Here is a 21238-nt window from a genome sequence, read left to right as displayed (position 1 = left end):
AGTTATAAAGTCACTCCTGGGGTACATTTTCAGGCACCTTTTTTTTTTTTTTCCTTCTTTGGCTGTAATTTGTTCTTATCTGTCTTGCTAAGCGCTCCTCAGTTTCCTGATTCTCTCCTTCTCGCCCATTGTGTTGCTGAAGTGCTGCTTCACACTGGCTGCTTTGTTCTTGTGTGGAGCCGGCTCCTTTATCTGCAGGGCCAGTTGCTTTTTGGTGTCTCCCGTTAAGGGCATAGAGTACCTGTCTTAAAAGGCTGGATCCTTTTTGCTTGCTGTACTTCATGTTTGAAGCCTTTCCATGTCTTATTTGTGGGTACCGTGGTTGGTTGGTTTGTTTTTTGGATCCATTACATCTCTAAACAGATTTTCCTCAGTTTTAATGTTAGCGTTGACTTTGTCCGTCGTGAGTCATTGCACTCATTCTAAAGAAATAATTCAGGATCAAACTCATACTTTCTTGAAAGAACAAGTTGACTCACAGGCACAGCTGGGGTGCGTCTTACATCTTGAATGACTTAAAAATCAAATATATGGCACCACTACTTGCCTTTCGTGGAGATTATAATGAAAAGACATCATCTCAACTTGGTGTTGGGATGAAAAAAAAACAAACAATTTTTAAATGACTTTATACCTACCGCTATACTGTCAAATGGAGATATTTCCATTCTCTGCTTTGTTTTGTGGTGGGCAATTTATTACATTTATTTATTATTTTGTTTTTAATTACAAGGCCATTACAATATAAGGGTTCTGCTATTAGTAAGCCACAACGTAAACAGCAAGTTAAGTTTATGGGAAGAATAGAACATAGTATTCAGTGGAGCAGAGCACATAACTATGAGGTGTAATATAGAAGGAGGCATAAAGCGTAGTACTAGAACATCTTGGCTTCTATTTCTGCCTGGCAGATGGGAAAAAGACTGGAAAAAAACTGTTATGACAAGCCAATGTGAATTGTGTTTCCAGGTGTACAGGCCAGCAGGATTGAAGTATTTGCACACACCTTAAAAACATGGAGTAGCATTTGGTGTAGTTTCTAGGATTGGCCATTTTTATGATGTGGAATTATAACAGCAGTGTATGTAGTACGTAGGGTTCACTGTAGATCCGGAGTCTGGTCTGGAAGGGGGTGAAATATGTATGGGATTTTGGTGTCACGGGTGTGTGCAGTGCCTGCTTCTGAGTGCCAGACTGCAGAACTGCTACTGGAAAGCAAATCTTCAGATTTGTTATTTCCTTATTCTTTTAAAATGCTCTTCACGCATCAGGTTATGATAGGAAGATCAAACTGTTGGAGTGGTACTGGGGATCTGAGAGCATAGCGCTCTTTCCTCAGCGTTGTGTGCTGCCATCGTGGATGTGTTATTGGCTCTGACAATTCTACATGCACGTTTTTGTTTTTGAAGTGTGAACTGAGTACTTTTCAGGATCATGGTTAACACTGGGAGGCAGCGGCATAACTTCTCAATGCCTGGATTCAGAACGTGAAACTGTTTCGTGATAGAATTCCTCACATGAGGCTAAAGTTGTACTGACGCCATTTGTGAACATAAAGTTTGTTTGGAATTTCACTCATGGATAGAAAGAGATCTACATCCTACGTGTACTGTATCTATTTTGAATATAGCATAGGCTTTCTGTGAATTCAGACTTAAAATAATAATAATTCATATTTAAATCTAGTACTGCAGGACCCTTTTTTTGTGTGCTCAGTGATCTTAACTGAACTCAAGACTCTTAACTTTGTGAATGATGGCAGCTTTTTGATACAGAGTACCTGGGTTGGGCTTAAATTATTGTAAGTCAAGGCAGGTTCACACTGTCATCTATAAAGACCAGTCACTTCTGAAAGCTTTGTCCTTGATGAAATGATTTTTCCACTTGGTAGTATGAGTTTGGAGAACAGTGCAGAGCATTCTCCGCAACAGTTGTTGCAATTAAATTTAATAATAATATGGTATGTTCGTAGCAAGCCAAATATCGCCATTAAAGACACTTGCAGAGTTTATATATAGCAGGATAATTTGGAAACTTTGTGCTGATTTGATAGCCTTGATGGATGGAAGTTGGCATACTTTTAAGCACATTATTTTAAGATGAAAGGATTATGTCAGTCTGTAGAGGTGTCCTCACATTTCTGTTTCTGAAGGAGTTATTTGGACTAGTTTTAATCAAGGTAAAGGTAATTCTGCTGTATATGTTTGTTTCTGTGAAATAGTAATTGCACCCTAAGTTAAATACCCGTGTAAAGACACAAATAAGACATTGACAGAAGCCTTATCAATATCTTGTAAATTGCTACATATGTGTTAGTTCAAAAGGAAATCGGCTTTGAACTTTGCCTTGAAAGGTCTGTTTGGTTGTACCTTCGTTTCATGGGCCAAGTAGCATCACAGTGATGCATAATGCAGAAGTTCTGCAGTCAGTCATTTGTCTGAAACATTGTCTTATTGGTTAACTGCTTAAACCTCAGAATACGTTTTTAATATTTGTTTTTGTTTCTGTTCAGCTCTTTTCACTGATGGAGATGAAACCTCCTATTTCCCGAGCAAAAATGATTCTCATCACAAAAGCCGCCATTAAAGCGATCAAGGTAAAGTACAACAGAAGGAAAATGAAACTGTAACGTGAGCAATCTGTTATTATTTTGATTCCAAGCAAGTGCATCAATGGGTTTGCCAGTCTTAGCTTCATGGATGTTTTATTTTAGTTGGCATTAAGAATGTTATTTAGAAACAGGTGGGTGGTGAACATTAGCTCGTGGTTTTAGACTAGTAACATAATGCCGGCTTCGTTTTTTCAGTTACTGCTTTTTAATGCCACCCACTACAGTGTTATGATTTCTATGTAATAAAATTTTAAACATTGCAGAAGCATCATAACATATTAATATATACTGAAATTGCTCATAAAATAAATCCAGAAAGTTCTCACTAATACTCTAAAAGCAGTATGTTTTGTGTACACGTTGAAACGCTTCTGACAGAAAGGATGGCTTGTGTCCATCTGATCTACACTTGACATCTTTTTCTCCATTAGCTGTACAGCTTAATAAGCACTGGCATGCATCTTCCTTGAATACGACTACAATATTTTGTGTGTAGTCCATACTATGTGGTCATAAGCATTAAGAGTTAAAACCTTGTACAGTGGTGTCATTTTTAAGTTAATGTTAAATGGATTTATATATTTCTTCTCCAGCTTTACAAGCACGTCGTCCAGATTGTAGAGAAGTTTATCAAAAAGGTAATTAAAAAAAGACCATGAAAAACACTATCTGCATCTTGTTACTACTGGTGTTATTCAGAAATTGAAGGACTGTTTTGTTAAGATTGCATGTATTTTTATCTCTTGGATAAAATCCTGGTAATGTCCTTACTTGAACTTTTCATGCTATGTTAGGAAGGGATAGAAAAAAAAGAAGTGTAAAATTCCCCCCTCTGTAGTTTCCAGGTTTTGCTGATGTTCAGACTGATTTTCAGGGTTGTTGTGGTTGAACCCAGCAGGTGGTTCAGCACCTTGCCATTATTTACTCACTCCCTTCTTTCCTAGTGTGATGGAGGAGAGAACTGGAAAAAAAAAAAGAAAGTTGACCTCATGGATTTATAGAAAAACGATGTACTGAGATAGAGAAAAAAGGATAATTGCTGCTACAGATATGTGTATATAAGAATTGTATTTTATATACATATGTTTTGTTGTACACACATTTCTGTAAAAATGTTTGTGGTTTCTTTCTCTAACTTGAGGAAAATACTGCATTGCCTAGAAAGTTGCTGTTATGTAAATTGAAAGTGCTTTTTATATTAAGGTTCTTAGACCTTTTCATACCTACTGCTCATTTTAGCTCATTAGTGATGTGTGATACCAACTTCTTTCGTTGGTGTAAAATTGAGCTTTTTGTGGAAATTTGCATTTGAGCATAGTATTATTTATTAGTATTATTACTTTTTGTTGTCCCTAATAACGATTACTTATTGTTGATTGTATTTCAATATTTGTTTTCCTACAGAAGATACTAAAAATTTACAAAAGGGTAATTTTTTTTTGACAATGATGTTTAATTTTTTGCCATCTGTGGTTTTCCCTACTCTAATATACTATTAAAGTGTAATTTTCTTATAGGAAAGTAAGGAAAGATCGTTACCTTGTTCTCATCAATGTATAACAGAAAATTGTTTTGTTTTCAGTGCAAACCAGAATATAAAGTCCCTGGATTGTATGTTATTGACTCTATTGTTCGTCAGTCTCGTCACCAGTTTGGAACGGATAAGGATGTCTTTGGGCCAAGATTCTCTAAAAATATTACTGCCACATTCCAGTATTTGTATCTCTGTCCATCCGAAGACAAGGTACAACTGTGATTTCTTACGTGTTGTGAATTGGTAACACTATTACTTTGACATTTCCATATACAAGTGAGCTAATTTTATGATACTCGATGTCCTTGTGAATATTATATGTGAGATGGTAAAACATACTGAGCAAGATTATCAGCAGTAGCAGTTAAATAGAAGGTGTAGGTAAAAGAAATACTTTCGTCTGAATTCATCAGTTCTCTTCTGTGTATATAGATGTGTGAACAGTGTGTGTGTGTGTGTGTGACTGTGCCAAAACTTATCTTCTTGAGACTTCTTCACGGCAACTTACTAGTGAAGGTGGTGTCTCCCACAGAAAGAAAATGTTAGAAGTGCCAGAGTTGTAATCAGTGAAGGTTCTGTTCATTTTCTGAGACTTTCAGAGTGATGTTAAGGCCAAAGATGATGCTGTCCTGAAATTGTTTTTCAGACCAAAATCTTGTTCAAAGATGATCAGTATGAGTTTCTATCTGACAATATCGTAGAAAACGTTTTGTGAAATGTTTTATCATTTAGCTTTCAATTCCTGCAGCAATCAGTGATTTTTCTATCTTCTTTCCTGGTCTTTTGAATAACGAGTAGGATTTTCAATTGTCAGTGTAGGATTGGTTTGATTAGTAGAAGAAAATTCGATCGGTCTTTGCTAACTTTAGAACTTTATTCTAGAATTGCATTCGAGTTTTATGGCCCATCTCTTCATGATTTTTTCTAGCTCATCTTCATTTTTCCCGTCTGTCTTATCACATTTGTTGTTTGTTTCACTCCTTCATGATTGTGAAGAAATGTTGGTCTGATGAGATTCCCTTTACTGTTTACTGAGCCTGGATTTTCTACCTGGCCAGAGTAGCTTTAGAAAGTGTCACGAGGAACTTTTTACTGAAGTGGGTACTACGTTGACAGATTCTGTCTTTTGTGTATGTGACAACAGTGGTTTATTTCAAAGGTCTGTCCGATTCTGTTACATTCCTTTGTTGTTACATCTGTTCTTCTCAATGCTTAAAAAAATAGAATAAAAATGGGGTTGGTGTATTAAGAAAGCTATATTTAGTATTGATGCCTGCTTTTGTTTCAACAGAGTAAAATAGTCCGTGTCCTGAACCTTTGGCAGAAAAATGGTGTCTTCAAAATTGAAATCATTCAGCCTCTTTTGGATATGGCAGCAGGAACTAGTACAGCTGCTCCAGTGACAGAAAATGTTACTAATAATGAAGGTATGAATGACATGAGTGATGGCATTGGTGGGCAAAGGGAGGGCAATTGATGTCATCTACCCAGACTTCTACAAGGCCTTAGCTGTGGTCCCCCACCATTATGTCTGAATTGGGAAGAGATGGATTTGGAGGGTGGACTATTTGGTGGATAAGGAATTGACTGGAAGGTCACAGTTTTAGAATTGTTTTTAGAATTTTTAGAGAATTTTTACTGACCATGTTTATGTTATGTAAAATGCTGGTAGTGAGGCTACTGAATTGTGGAGGAGAAAATGCATACCATAGTTCTCTTCCTCTGGAAGGCCTTCTTTTTGAGCTTCTGTGTTTGTATTAGCTTTGTTAGTCTTTGTTGCACTCCCCTATGTTGTGAGTGAAGTGTGATGGCAGACAACAAAATAAGGATGCACAGGAGCATTAATAGAGTCTTCTCCAGTGGTGATATGGAAAGTTTATCTATTGACAGTCTATACATGGCAAGGTGGGGGGTGAGCATCTTGGCATCTGAACACAAGTGCAGGCTGGTGGTTATACAATTTCATTCTGATGCAACAGTTGAGTGACACTATTTTTACTGTCTGTTTCGTCACTGGCTGCCAACATTTTTTGCCTGAATATTCATTCTGATTTTAGTCGGATTATTCACATGCACCCGAGGGGATAATTTGACCCTAAAATAAACTTATTAATGATTAATATAGATATATTATGAAAGAGAATCTGTTTCACTCATCATGCTACAGTCTATTTAGTCAAAAAAAGAGGAAAATAAATGCAAATTTTACTCCCTTGAGTAAGCAGATATCTTTCTGAATACCTACAGGAAGTAATTTGGGAACGGAGTTATATTTCAAAACAGTGCAGTATTTTAGCATCTGGCTACTGGGGAAGTATTATTCAACATGTTTGTGTCTGCTTGCTGCACATCAACATTGCAGTAATTTAAACTGCACATAGATGAATGGGTTTAAATAAATTGGTGTTGTAAAGCAAGAATATTTGCTTAGTTTCTCAAACCAAATAATATTTATGTGAGGTTTTTTATTTTATTTTAACTTTATTCTGTTGAACAGTTTAACAGTATTTCAATGAAATTTATTTGCTGGAGGATAGGTACTTGCTCACAGCATGGAGAAGCTGGTGGCATTGCTTCTATTTACACTGTAATTTAAAGCAAAGAGAATGGGAAAGCTGCATGTATAGACTGAGCTAATAGCATGCCTTAAAATGCGATTGTGGTTTTAGTAGGGCTCAGTGGAAATAAGTCTTTTCCTGGCAGAGTTAGGATGTGGTGATTTGGACAATACGAGGAGGGATTTATCACGCAGATGCAGGTTTGGCTTTTGCCTATGCAAGAGTGGCATGTGAACAAGCCTTGCCAAAGGAAGGAGATGCTTATGAAATAAATTCTAGAAACCTTTAATTATTACCAGACTTCTCAGCAGTAGTTCAGTTAATGCTAGAAAATATATTCTGTTGTCTCTGGTTCATGTATTTCAAGTTAAATGAAGGAATATGATTATAAAAATTCAGCTTCTCTTAAAGTGAACCCTTAGACGATTTGTTTGAAATAGTCATCAAAAAGTATGAGTGTAGATTTTCAAACTTTGGAAAGGGAACTGTGATTTTGAGAGTACTGATGTGCATTGCTTGACACTGTGTTGAGTAATAGTCTTTCTCTTAACTATTCTACAATTATAAATACCTAAACATCAAGTTACCGTCTAAAATACCATGCTGGGATCACTTTCAGATAGGCTGTCTATCTAAAAATTTCTGCAGTATAATAATGTAAGCAATGAATGGAGCCAGTCATAGGAAAAAAGGAATGTGCAATTGGTGTAGTTAATATGGGAGTACAGACTTCTTGGGTTAAATAAGCTAGTGTGGATAGACAGTTGTTTTGGGGAGGTGGATGTGTGCAATGAAGAGTGTGGTGAATGTTTTGGAGTAATGTAGTTCTTTCTCCATTCCAACGGAACTCATAGGTTCGCCACCCCCTCCAGCAAAGGTTGCTTCTGAGCCCCCTCAAGTCACTGCTAACTCAGTACCTACTATGCCACAGTTGCCCAGTTCTGATGCCTTTGCAGCTGTAGCTCAGTTGTTTCAAACAACGCAAGGACAACAGGTAACCTTTTTGTATGTGAACTGGGGAAACTGGGGAAACGGTATCGTCAATATTCTTATTTCAAGCAAAATAAGAGACACCCCTGTATTGAGTCAGTATTTGAATAGTGTGTGACCATTCTAACCAGAAATTGTGGTATTTGAGGAAAATTCAGTTGTGTATTACTAAAGAATTAGTTCTTAATTGATAGAGTCATGAAATGTGAAAACTAGACTTAATGTATAAAATATTGAGATTTAATATTGGTGCATGTGATTAAAAAGTTGCACTGTTGGAAGGCTTGAATACTTGAATCTCAGGATGTGCTAGATTTTGTCACTGAAGTATTTTATAGTAATTCATAATTCACTTGTGTTATTGGTGATGGTCATCTTGTGCTGTAGACTGATTTGATAGAGAATTTATACCCTACAATTCTTCTCGTGCTGTATAAAATATATTCATTTAACACTATATATGTTTTTTCTGCAGCTTCAGCAAATTCTTCAGACTTTTCAGCAGCCTCAAAAAGCTCAGTCTCCGGTCATAGACAACACTGTGATGGCTCAGGTTCAAGCTATTACTGCTCAGTTGAAAACTACAGCATCACAACCACCAGAACAAAAAGCTGTTTTTCCACAACCTGAGCAAAAAACATCATTTGACAAAGTAAGTTTTCATTTGTTCCTTGTATGTAGTATCATCAATTCAGCAGGAGGCTGCTTAGTGGATACTTCAATGTCTTTGATTTGTTAGGGGGAGAATGGTGCAGGCTTTGTTTCTTTCCTTTGGTCAGAAGTTGTCCTCCCATTTTTATAGTGTTTGCATTTTCTAAAGCTTAATAAAATTGGTTTTGATCGGCTGACTTAATTTCAGTATATTTGTCCTGCTTCTAACCTTTTCTTTAATTCCAGAGTAGTTAGTTGTATAGGAAGACAACAGTCTTAAAGACATTTTGTTTTCCAGTGGTGTTAACTATTGAAAAAATACCTGACTCAGTATAAATTCTTTTAGAAGCTGCTAGATCGGTTTGACTATGATGATGAGCCAGAAGCTGTGGAAGACTCAAAGAAAGAAGATTCAGCTCCTTCTCCTTCCGTTTCTCAGCCTGCCTTGTGAGTTTTCTTCGTCATAATGAACAAAATTATTTGTTGTAAAATATCTTTCATTTTTAAAGCTTACTAAAATTCCAAGTTATCAGTTCTTTGCTTTCAGCAGTCAAAAGTTAAAATATTGTTGTTAATGCTTTCTGTTCCTTACTTCGGTGATTCGCTGTAGATTTTGCATGTAGCATCACTGATTGAGGAATGTGTTTAGTAGAAAAAAGCTCAGTCTTGGTTTCAGGATGAGTTCTCTGCTTTTCTTGCACTACTGAGCGTGTCACGGCATTGTTAGTAATTAGTTGAATTGCTTTGGCGTCTGGGGGGAAAAAAAGATATTCTAAACATGGTAATAATGTTATGTATTAACTACTAAAAAAATTAAGTTTGGCTTTGCAGCTTTAAGATAGCGAAGTTTGAATATCCATGCAAACTAACTCAGGCTCCTCCTTCTCTCTTGATGTGCGTTTTGGTAAAGTCTTGAACTACATGATCACATACTAGTTTTTCCCACAGGACCTCTCTCTCATTCAGTGCACAGGCTGGATGGTGCTCAATACCTGGGTTAGTCAATATTTCTTCTTTCCCCTGCTTCAGTGTGTGGCCTCATGTTTTTCTTTCTATATCTGCCAACAAAACCCTGCTCTAAAAAACAGCATCACTAACATTGTTGTTAGTTTTTTTTGTTTTTTTTTTTTACTGTGTTTATCACTTTAAGCACTTTAATGTTATGTATGTTAGTTAATTAAAATGCCTTTTGAGTAAGTTGGCAGAATTTTCCCTATAATGCAGATAGGAACTCTGCAGCACAGACATATTGTAGGTAGGACAAATGCCTGCTACTTATGTACGCCTAACCTAGAGGTCATTGGGCTAGGCTTTTCAGCATGTTTGTATTCCATGTGTAACACTTCTAAGCCTCTGCCCTTATTACCTCATAGTTGTGTAAAGTGCTTCTGAAAACTGGGTTCCAGTAGTCTCATTTTGGGCACATAAAATCAGAAATATTCTATATGATTTGTCCAGGATCACGTATAAGAATTATGTCATGCCTGTGTTTTAAAATACAACAAAGTTCACATCACCATGAACTTTATCTTCCTGAAATTCTATTTGGTTTTGTACACAAACTTTATCCTGTAAACAGGTTGAATTAACTGCACATACCTCATTAATTCCCTGAGCACTGTCCATTCTGTGTGTTGAATCAGGAAGTGGATGGCATCACTCTGATCCTTGTGTGCATACATATCCCTGTCTCCTCTGCCCTAAATTCTGGGCAAAGTACATTTTTTTCCAGTGGAAGTATGGCTGCTATCTGCTGTACCCACACACATTGGAAAAGAGGATAATTAAGCTAAGGCAGACCAGCTTAATGAAAAAGTTACGTAATCTTTGGGCTTTAGTAAGGCTGTATAAGTACAGGGGAAGAAAGAGGCCAACTTTTATGTAGCATTTCCTCAAATGTAAAAGGGTTGTTCTTATAATGGAGAAAAGGAAGACAGTTTTTATTCTTGTTGGCTTTGTTCTCACTTTTTAGAGTGAAAATAGTTTCATAGTATAATTTTGTTGTCAAACTTTAAAGCAAGAATGTGTAAACGTACATAGAAATATGTGAAAGAAAAACAAGTCTGTATGTCTGCTGACTTGTCTCACCAAAATATTATTGTTTTTAGTGGATTTGCAGGAGAAGGTATACAGCAACAGCCAGTATTTCCTCAGCTCCCAAATATGGATCCTTTTCAACAACGAATGATGGGAATGCAACAGGATCCAATGCGCCATCAGGTAACTTAAGGGTTTGTTTAGTTGCTTCTTCATCTGTTACATCTTGTGTTTTGTCATTTCCTTTGATGAAGGGGCAAAGAAGTCACGGTTCTGTTAGTGAAAAGTGAATGTGACTTAATCTTCCAGCGGTTCTGGATAGTTTTATTGTCTGTTCTAGTTGAGCTTTGGAGAATTTGATATATATATATATATATTAAAATATATGTAATTGCTTGACATACTTCATTTTTTTCAGGCTTCTGGTCTTCTGTTGTGACTTTAGAGCAGAGAGACAGTTTTACTTCTAGCAGACTAGAAAAGCTAATATAATTTTTGCATAACTGGAGGTAATTGTGTATTTTGTTCTTCCAAGGTCCCACTTCCTCCTAACGGACAAATGCCAGGTTTTGGTCTCCTTCCTACCCCTCAGTTTCCACCCATGGCTCAGCCTGTGATTCCACCAACAGCTCCTGTGCAGCAAACTTTTCAGACTCCTTTCCCAGTGCAGAGTGAATCGCACATGCAAAAAACACATCAGCAGGTGAGGACCCTTTGCAATAATGAAGTTTTTAACTTACAACACTCTTAATACTTGTCCTTACTCATATTAGGTAGAGGAGATTTCATGATAACTATGTCTAGAGGTGGCTGTGAGGGTTACTTATTGAGAGAGGACTTAAGGTAGAAAGGAAGAGCTGTGCTGAGGGTTGTTTTTTTTTCTTTATACACATGCATTTTAAGCATGTTCTTACATTTTGTGTGTTGTTTTGGTGTCTTTATATATGGCCTCAAGTACTCTCCTGTAACATGGTGGGGAAAAGTTTTCCAACAGGTGTTATGTTACCTGTAAATTTGAACATAGAGCAGGATCAGCTGAGTGACCTTAACATATTCTTTGGGCATCTGTACAGTGCTGAAATGAACAAAAATGTGGAAAAAAAAAACAGTTTACACATTGAAGATGTGAAATTTTCCCAAATTATTTTTCTATGTTTTCACAATGATCCTGTTAAATTTATTTACTATAAGAGTTTGTCTGTTGGTGACTACACTAGTGGTGAAGGGTCTGAGATGAATTACATTATGTTTTAATTTCACATATATGGCTATTCAGTATAATTTCAATGTTCTTACATAACTCAGCCTAGGCACAAAATAAAATGAAATACTTGTAGTGTTCACCCCTAATATCAGTCAAACTTAATTTTTTAGAACATGGAAGTGGAACAGCCACCTATTCAAGAAAGAAAACGACATGTTTCTGACAACAGAAAGTCAAGATCAAGGTCTGCATCCAGGTAAAATAGTGGAATCTCACTTGATTTGGTGAGGTAGTATATTATGTCAAGTATTAGATTTTAAATAAGGAACGTAAGTATATTGTGTCCAAAAATGTGAAAGTGTATTATGCATTCTGAGTGCTGAGAAGAGTTGGGCTGATAGGAGCTCAGAGAATCTTTTTCTGTGCTGCCAAATCTTCTGTGTGGGGTTGGAATTTCTGTGAGACTGCAATAAATAGCTTGGAGGCGAGCTGATTTCTCAAACTGTTGCTGGAGTTTGTTTTCAGTGCCATAGAACTTGGAAGTCTTATTACTCATACTCTGTATTGGCTTTGTGAGTGCCCTACTCAGCGTGCTTGCTTTTGAGGCTACTTCTTGGAAGTGCCTATTTGCTGCATTGGTTGAATTCCATTAGCAAATGCCAAAAGACATTTAGCATCAGAATCCTTCTTTGACTTAATTTCAGGATTTCTTAAAAGAAATTACTGTGTTTGTTTCCACATGTGGACAGCACTTGTGAAATTTCTTGGTAGAGGCAAATCCCTCAGGGATTATAAAGGCCTTCTTTCCCCTTCTGGAAAGGCAATAAGGACAAACAAAGAAGACCTTTCCAAATTAAGACCTCTCAGGGAAGTCCCATGTATAAGTAGAGCTTAATATTGCGTATACTTCAAGTAGAGGTTATAAGAAGCCAAGTGACTCTTAAGACTTGCAAACATCTGAAATCCATCTACTTTCCAAGGGAAATGGAGTGTCTATACAGTTTTCTTCCATCAGTGGAGAGTAACTTCTAATAGTCCCTAAGTAGAAGGGAAGCAGAATGTGATTTCAATCTTGTCTGTGCTCAAAAGATGTTTTTCTTATGAAGAGATCTGTGTTTCTGTCTGCTCTGGGATCGTGCCTGTCACGGGGCCAGTATTTTCCACATCTGAGCAGATCTGGCTCTGGTACATGACTGAACTCATGCCTGGTTATTTAAATTGATATATGAAGTATTTATCCATCCATAAATGTGTGGGTCAGAAAGACTGAAGGTAAGTTGTTTCTGGTTTAAACCAGGTCACCTAAAAGGAGACGTTCAAGGTCTGGCTCCCGCTCTCGAAGGTCACGTCATCGTCGATCTCGATCACGATCCAGAGATAGACGCCGACACTCTCCTAAGTCTCGATCACAAGAAAGACGTGAACGTGAGAGGGAGAGAGAACGCAGGTCAAAAGGCCTTCCTCAGATCAAATCAGAAACTGTTAGTGGTAAGTTCACCTTTTCTGTTTGATGTTGCTGTAACCTTGAAAATTCTCATAGTACTCTTTTTCAGATGCTCGAGATCTTCATGGTTCATGCATCGATATTTTTTTCATTTGTGTCCTGTATTTTCTTTACTGGATTTTAGAATCTGTAGAGTTGAGGATCCTGTAGTAGATACTATGCCTATGTAAAATGGAATATTAGCAGGACAAACTTGGTTATTTTAGTAAAATCACAAATGGCTGAAGAGGCTACTCTGCTTAGACTTGTTTGTTTAACTTAATGGTGACCAATCCATTTACCTTTATTGTACACCTTTCCCAAAAACACACCAGAGACAGCTCAACTAAGATGTGAGGAATCGTATCTTAGGTCCTCCCTATTGGCTCCTTTGTCAGATGTAGGCAATTAGTGGCTTATTGTCACTTAGAGTATTTTATCTGATTCCAATCCATCTTCTCCGCTCTTTTTTTCCTGTGTTTGATGCTATTTGATATGCTCTCCAAACTCATTCATACAGAGGAGAAAAAAAATTATACTGAATCATTTTTCTGAACTATTTTATTTTGCCCATAAGGGGCAGTTGGGCCTTCTTGGAATAACTCTTAAGTCAGAAATATTTTGTTTGTAGAACAGAAAAAAAACATCTTAAACACTGTGTTCTTCCTTTCTTCAAGACATACAAAGTAAGGCAAGTTGAACAGGAGGAGCCTGAGCGCATGATTATGGTTTTTTCTAATGTTGTGTGTCTCTCAGATCCGAACGGGAACTTTGACCTGGAAACATGTAGGCTAATGTTATTCCTGAGGAATCTTGGCTTTGTGGGAGCTCACAGACAATATCTAGTAGCTGTCTTCTAAATATTCTTGGGTGCGTCAAATAGAATTAAAGTGTTCTTTTTGATATCAAAGGGAGGAAGGATAAGAATCTGTAACGAGTCAAAACCTTGTGTATGACAATAACATTAAAGTGCCGCATAGAGTCAATAGATATTATTTTAAAGGATTTAATGGCAATGGTGTAAGATACCATTTTGCCAACACCTCTCCCAGATTTCTAACCTAAAAAGCATTATATGACAATTTTGTATCACACAGAGGGAAAACGTAGGTGAGTACTGAATGTTGCTATAGTACTCTTGAAAGAATGTGTTACTTTATGCTCGTCTGCTGCTTTATTACCTCGAAGAGTGAAGCAAAATAAGCAGGTTGCTTGCTTTTCTCCAGGGGCTGGGGAGGAAGCTTTAAAGTTAAGTTAATTTTTCACTTAGCCATTAAGAGATATGACAGTGAATTGGTTGCTAAAGAGGGTAAAAATTCCACTGCTTGTGGTAGTTTGTCACAGCATTCTGGAGGAAAACCTCCACAGCTGTGAGTGTGTCACTGTAAATAAGTATCACTGTAAATAACAGTCGAGTTGCTGGTAAGTACCATCCATAACTTGGGATGCCGTCCCAAAGCTAGTTTCATGCTCTGCAGCATGAGTTACCTTGTTGTAAAATATTCATAGCAGGTGTGAGGATATTTCATGGAGCAGTCTTAGCAACAAAGCATATTTTTCCTTTTTATAATTATTTGCAGAGCTTACACTCATCAGAATTTGTAAGTCATCTTAATAGAGGTTAACTGGGCAGCTTTTGAGTGTGTGCATCCTAACTGTGGTTTTGGTGCTGTGGTTAATTCGGCTCTGGGCAGGCAGAGAAAAAGGCCTTCCAAATACTCCTAAAGATAATATCTTATACTAGCATACTTTTTGCCTTTGGATGTTATAACTATTTTAACACAATTGTTATGACATTTTGGCTTGTGAAATCTGTATTTACAAGCATTCTTACAGTCTTCGTTGACTCTTTGATTGTAGTTTGTAGTACTACGCTGTGGGTAGGACAGCTTGACAAAAGGACTACGCAACAGGATGTTGGAAGTCTCTTGGAGGAGTTTGGCCCAATAGAATCAATAAATGTAAGTATAAATGGTACAGTGCAAGCCTAGGCTTCAAAAACGCTTTTCAGATTGTTTCAAGTTAGACTTATTTTTAATACATTACAAACATTGAAGGGCTGTCATTTCCTTTATGATCGTGTTTTTTAATGCAAAAACTCAATCCATTTGTCCTCTGGTTTGGAAAGATAAAGGCACCTGCTTACTATTTTTGGTCTTAAAACGCCTTTGGGATAATGAAAACTCCCATTTTCATAAAACTCACCCTTTTACTAGAGGGAATGGAATAAGAGTCATCAAGTTCCTTGTCTGTTCTTTTATGTCATTTTGGACATAAGCATAGAAAACTAGTATTATATGGCTGTACTAAAGATAAACTAATGTTTATTAGAAGCGTTTATTTCTGGAAGAAGATGCTGGTTGTTTTAGCCTCTTAAAGTAATATTTTTATACATACCTCGTAACCCTTTTTTAACGCCAGTTCATGCTTCATTTTTCTGTAATATAATGTTTGTATGTTGCTGCCTGGTTACTGTTAACACATCTTTTTTTCTTAAAATACAAACAGATGATACCACCAAGAGGATGTGCCTATATTGTGATGGTTCACAGGCAAGATGCTTATCGTGCCCTACAAAAACTGAGCAGAGGCAACTTCAAAGTCAATCAAAAATCTATAAAGGTACTTCTTGGATAATGTCCAGCTGTTGTAATTACTGTAATTCTTTTTTTATCTGTTCTAGATTTGTTGGTATTTCAGGCTTCTATATAGTCTGGATGTGGTATTCTGTAAATTTATGTGATTGAACCGCTTTATTAATAAGTGTTCTTCCTGTTCTGCCATTTGATTAAAGGAACTTGTGTCAATTTCTTTGCAGAACTGCCAGTAGCTGTGTAATGGGTGTGGTTGTGTAAATGGTTTTCTTCTGGTCATTCTGGTGGACAGTAACTGTGATTTTCTTACTGCTGCTTAATAGTCTTATCTATAATTAAACACAGTTACAATTCTACAAAAAATACTAATAATTAAGGAAGAACACACTCATTAGCCAAGTGTTTCCTTTTGTGGAATATCATATTTGAGAGTGACACTGTCCCCTGAAGGGAAATAAAATTAATTATAATGAGTGGGGAACACTGGAAAAGGCTTCCTGTATGCGTGTTTGCACATCGTGTGCCAGAGTCAAGCAGAGACATGAGAACTAATTGTGCCTTAAATAAAACCCTCCTATTTTCAGAGTGTTTTTCCTGCTGTTTCAGTTAGAATATGCTTGTTTGCTTTGTAGCCTTTAAATGCATGTGCTATTTTGTCATAACTGATAATTTAAACCATTACAATGACAACAATACTAACTGCGTATGTTTCTTCCTCAAGATTGCGTGGGCTTTGAATAAAGGAATAAAGCCAGATTACAAGCAGTATTGGGATGTAGAACTAGGTGTGACTTACATACCATGGGACAAAGTGAAGCCTGAAGATCTTGAAAGCTTCTGTGAAGGTGGAATGTTGGACAATGAAACTCTTAGTCCAGGTAAAGTATTGCTACTTAATCAAATGCTTTTTTGTCCTTTATACTGATAGAGTGAAATCGGTATGTCTGACTTTTCTGACTCTGTGGTGCATATAAAGTGCTTGAAATGGCTGAGGAATGTAGGATGTGCAAACCATGGATTAGAAACAGTTTGCAGGCAGTTCATAGCAGTCCCTATCAGAGGTTAAGCATTTGGATTACCAGAGATTGAGCTAGAGTTGCACTTGGACACCAGACAATCTGTGAGTTGCTTGGACATTGCCATTGATAGTAATTGAAGTGCTCAGCAGTCCCAGAGCCTGGCTCCCCTCTGGTTTGTGTGAGCTACCTGTAGCAAAGGAGCTTGTCTTTGGAGAACATGTATAGGAACTAATCTGACAGCAACTTTATGATTTACTTTAAATAGTGCCTTTTGTTTTCATACTCAGAATTAAGAACATTCAGTATTAAGAAAATTATACCTGCTCAGTATCAGCAACTTCAATCACTGACAGGTTTAAAATCAGCAACAGAATTGCTAGTCTTCTGGCTGTTGTGATTTCTAAAAGTAGCATTAAATGAAAGCAATACTTAAAATATTTATTGAAATTGCCTTAGACTGCCTTGTTGGTTTTAACAGTGCAACCATTGTGTGGTGTTACACATCACAACTGAAATGTTACTTCAGGGTTATGTCATTCTGTCAAATTAGCCCTCAGTTTAGATAGTTACTACTTTAAATAGCTTTCGTGATAAATAGGCGTGAGTGGTGTTTTAAATTGAAGTCTGACTGATTTTAAACATAACCTCAGGTGTTCCAGTGTTCTCTTTCCCATAATACCTGTTCTCCAATCCCTTTTTTCTGCTTCACTGTTTTTTCCTAAGAAGTTCTGGCGAGTGGCCCGAAACAGCCTTACTGGTTTTGTTATTGTTAATGTGTCAGAACTTTCCAAGAAATGGTTGTAGTTAGGTCATTTCTGTACACATCAGAAAGAGTATGGATTTTATATGGTAATATTCAACTTCTTGTCAGCTTTTTCAGAACTGATACGTATATGTTGTTGGTTTCTTCTTTTTGTATAGAGTGGAAGGGGATTCCCAAGAAGGCTGAAAATGAAGTGGCTCAGAATGGTGGTGCAGAAGCTATGCATAATGAACCAGTGTCGCCTATACCTAAAGCTTTACCTGTTCCAATTCCTGTTCCCATGCCTGCGCCAATTACAGTACCTCCTCCACAGGTGAGAGTTGTTTCCCATTTACTGTAGGTAACTGAACAAAAACTTGAATAGTTATTCCACGTGGTAATTCATACATTAACAGAAGGGAGAAAATATGGTGGATTATGATTAGATCATCTTGTGTGTGTGTGTGTGTGTGTGTCTTCTTGTGCCTGCTTAAAAGCAATACCTGACTCTCTTTACTTAGAGGAGCAACACAGTCTAGTAGGAGAACGTTCCTTTTCTGCTCAGTTGCAGTGGGAATGGAAGACTTGAAAACCATAACATCCATTAAGGTTTGGATTGTGTTTTGTGCCCAGCAGGAGCAGGGAGTCTGGTTTGCTCTCCTTGAAGAAGGATGTAGTTTGCATGTACTAGGACAGCCCTGGGAACTGAATCAGCATGTGCTTGGTGGGAATGATGGAAAATTTGCTCCAAAGCCTCACTGTTGCCTTAATACTAATGTAGACAAGAGTATGTGTGTGTCTGTCAAATACATACCTCTAATATTTATTGTTGCAACCTAGATAAATTATTCCAGCAGTTTATTAATAGGATGAAGTACATCCATTCTCTTTTATAACAGCATTTTTTGTGTGTGTGTTTTCCAGATTAGCTTTTCTTACTACTGATTTAACTCAGCTACAGATTTAAAATAGCATATTGCTATTGTGTTTGTTCATATTGTGTATGCTATCTTTGAACAGCCCTTGGGATTTCCATGTGAAAAATTTCGTATTCTGCCCTTGTTGTTATAGTGGTTCTTTAGTCAGAATTGATGTATGTTTGTTATAAGGACACTCTTGGAAACTTAGCACTAGTTTAAGTAGCATGTGTTAACAGTTATGCCCTTCAGTGCTTTCCAGTCTATTTCTTCTGGCTTTACGTATTGACAGAAGAGTGTTACTAGTTGCGTAGTAGTAGTTTACTTCCAGTCACTGTTAAGATGATAGTATGCTTTCTTCCAAATGGGAGGAAGTGTGACTAAAACTACTTTAAATCTTGAGAAATGTTATGGGCTACAACATGGCAGACCCTCAGAGAAGACCAAGAACTCATGTTGTTTGAAGATGTGTGTATTTACCAGTTACTTGATTTCAGAACATAGTATGTTGAGTTCTGTGTTGTTTTGACACAGAATTTCTTAAATACTCCAAGACATTCTTAGTAAGTGAATATATGACTTAAATCTCATATTTCAGAAAGATTTAATAGCCATTAGCTGTAATTAGCTTTAATTAGAACTAACTGTATCAAACACTATTGGTTTTTTTGTATTTCCATTAAATCTATACTGAAAAAGAAAGTGTAAAGAAAAAGTCATCCAGTTCTAGAATATAAGTATGTCATAGTAGTTCATTTACACCTCACAAGCTTCAGTGTTCTTTACCATGGCAAAGATAGTTGTAACTTAGATTTAGGCTAGGATTGAAGAACTGTTTTTGGCCTTCACCTCTGGATTTACTTTGAACTGTTCTTCAGGCTGTATTATACTTAACAATTCATCTGTCTTTTTGAGCAAGCCATAAAATTAAAACAATTAATTTGTAAACAGTTCTAGAAACTTACTAAAGTTCAGCTGTGATGTGGGGTTAGTGATAAAAGTAATGGGTTTAGGACTTAAAGGTGTGGGGAGGCTTTTAAGAATGTTCATTAGCTGCTGTTTCTGTCCAGACTGGAAACGCACACCAACATAGTGGTACCCAGATGCTCAACTGGTCTGTTAGGTTGTGCTCCTTTTAGCCAGGGAAAGCACCCAGTCCACCCTTGTTCCTCTGATCAGAAAAGCAGATTTGATATCTGTGTTATGTCAGAACAGGTTTGATGCATTGTCTTTATTTTGGGCTGTGTTAATGAAATGCAGGGCAGCCTGGCAGATAAACCCAAACAACTCGGGCTGAGTGATTCCCATACTGTATCTTCCCCTTTTCTCACTTGATCCTCTTTTTTATTATAGTCATCCCTCTTTTTCTCTGCTCCAGGGTTGCAAGGTCTATAGGCTAATTGATTCTCCATGTTGGTCCCTGATCTACATCTTATAGATGCAGATCTGCAACTTCTGATGCCATTACCTAAGTAATGCTAAATCCTTTATGCTATTCTAGGGAATTGTTCCTAATGCAACATCAGCTTTGCCAAAGGCCTGTTCCCTCTAAGATTCCTCTTTCTGATAGTGAAGCATGGCTGTTGTTTACAAAGTAACTGTTGTGTCCAGCCATTCCTTATGGCACTGCTGGTAATTTTTGCCAGCTTCTCAGGCTGTTACCTGTTATGTGCAGCAGCTTCTCATGCTATCCAGTAATATCTTCTATCCTGGTTACTGAGCTCAGCTTGAGGCCTGGTTATCAGCTCTGTATCCTGCCTGCAGCCCTAACATTGTCCCACTAAATGACATGGGACCTGAAGGAGCTTCATCACTCCTTTCTCTGCTAGAGCCCAAACAGGCCTCGTGTGCATGGGCTACGCACATAGAAGCCCTGCTGTGCTGGATGTTGCCTGTGAGGGGTGTAACTGCCCACAGACTGTGGCCTCCTGCCATCAGTGTCGCTGTAACCCATTAATGTACATAGTAGTAGAGTAATTAAAACCAGCAGTGTATATTATGAATGATACCCCCCATAGGTAAGTCTAGTTGTTCGGCCTGATAGCACGCGCAGCATTTTTTGGCTACAGTATCCCGGGTTGCTGGCAAGATAGGTGGAATATTGTTGTTGTGTTGTGCCCCTGGCGTGAGCCCCTTTCTTGCATGTAGATTCAGATCCTTGAGCTGTTGCTGGTCCCACTCCTGCAGGTCTGAGTAATCCATCTCAGTGGTCCATTCTCAGGTTAGGTTGCTGTTTATTTTTGAGTCATGTTGTGGTGTTGAAGATGAATTCTACTGTCAACAGCCAAGCGAGAGAGTTGTGTTAGTTAATAGCACTTGTGATACCAATTGTGTTATGTGTTCCTTAATAAGCTTAATTGGTTTTCCATTTTCTTAGCAAAGCTTGGTGGTACCCTACCAAAACTGCCAGAGAGAGTCTTCGTCTGAACAAGGAGTAATGCTTTCAGTCTTGAGATGACACGGTTCTCCTTTCTTTTCCTTAGGTTCCACCGCATCCATCGGGTCCTCCTGTGGTTGGTGCACTCCAGCCACCTGCTTTCACAGCGCCTTTAGGAATTCCACCTCCTGGGTTTGCTCCTGGAGTGCCGCCGCCACCACCACCTCCGTTTTTACGACCTGGTTTCAACCCAATGCATTTGCCTCCAGGTATATTTGTAGGGTTGTTAAGTATTTCTTCTAACCTTATACCAAATAATAGCATTTGCCATATAAACAGCACGGCTACATGTCGGTAAATGGTGTGTAGTGTTAATGCATAGGTTTCTTACAGGTTTTCTTCCTCCTGGACCACCACCACCTATAACTCCTCCAGTATCTGTTCCTCACACTCCAGCAGTAAACATCCCAAACTGTAAGTGCTTAAATTCTGAGCAAGCAGCGGTAGAAGGAAGCTACCAT

At 37.7% G+C, this 21238-nt stretch overlaps 1 protein-coding gene across 5 annotated transcripts in view; it reads left to right on the top strand.

Moving 5' to 3' along the window:
• SCAF4 (SR-related CTD associated factor 4) overlaps positions 1 to 21238 on the top strand; it is a 41020-nt gene that overhangs the window by 9631 nt on the left and 10151 nt on the right. For 2 of the 5 annotated variants that reach the window (XM_015881217.3, XM_085528165.1), the window contains exons 2-19: positions 2513 to 2596; positions 3205 to 3249; positions 4194 to 4355; positions 5437 to 5572; positions 7558 to 7697; positions 8169 to 8345; positions 8691 to 8791; positions 9293 to 9340; positions 10453 to 10564; positions 10917 to 11084; positions 11756 to 11841; positions 12883 to 13073; positions 14929 to 15029; positions 15577 to 15690; positions 16384 to 16540; positions 17603 to 17757; positions 20824 to 20986; positions 21111 to 21191. In XM_015881217.3, the coding sequence (XP_015736703.2) occupies positions 2513 to 2596; positions 3205 to 3249; positions 4194 to 4355; positions 5437 to 5572; positions 7558 to 7697; positions 8169 to 8345; positions 8691 to 8791; positions 9293 to 9340; positions 10453 to 10564; positions 10917 to 11084; positions 11756 to 11841; positions 12883 to 13073; positions 14929 to 15029; positions 15577 to 15690; positions 16384 to 16540; positions 17603 to 17757; positions 20824 to 20986; positions 21111 to 21191 (2221 nt within the window). The remainder of the gene's footprint in view (positions 1 to 2512; positions 2597 to 3204; positions 3250 to 4193; positions 4356 to 5436; positions 5573 to 7557; positions 7698 to 8168; positions 8346 to 8690; positions 8792 to 9292; positions 9341 to 10452; positions 10565 to 10916; positions 11085 to 11755; positions 11842 to 12882; positions 13074 to 14928; positions 15030 to 15576; positions 15691 to 16383; positions 16541 to 17602; positions 17758 to 20823; positions 20987 to 21110; positions 21192 to 21238) is intronic. The other 3 variants (XM_015881224.3, XM_085528156.1, XM_015881233.3) reach the window with 3 other exon arrangements.

Source organism: Coturnix japonica, chromosome 1 (assembly GCF_054131305.1).
Source record: "Coturnix japonica strain WE chromosome 1, WE-NBRP24, whole genome shotgun sequence".
NCBI classification, from domain to species: domain Eukaryota; kingdom Metazoa; phylum Chordata; class Aves; order Galliformes; family Phasianidae; genus Coturnix; species Coturnix japonica.
The sequence above is the reverse complement of the archived record's forward strand: the minus strand, read 5'-3'. Positions and strand labels throughout refer to the sequence as shown.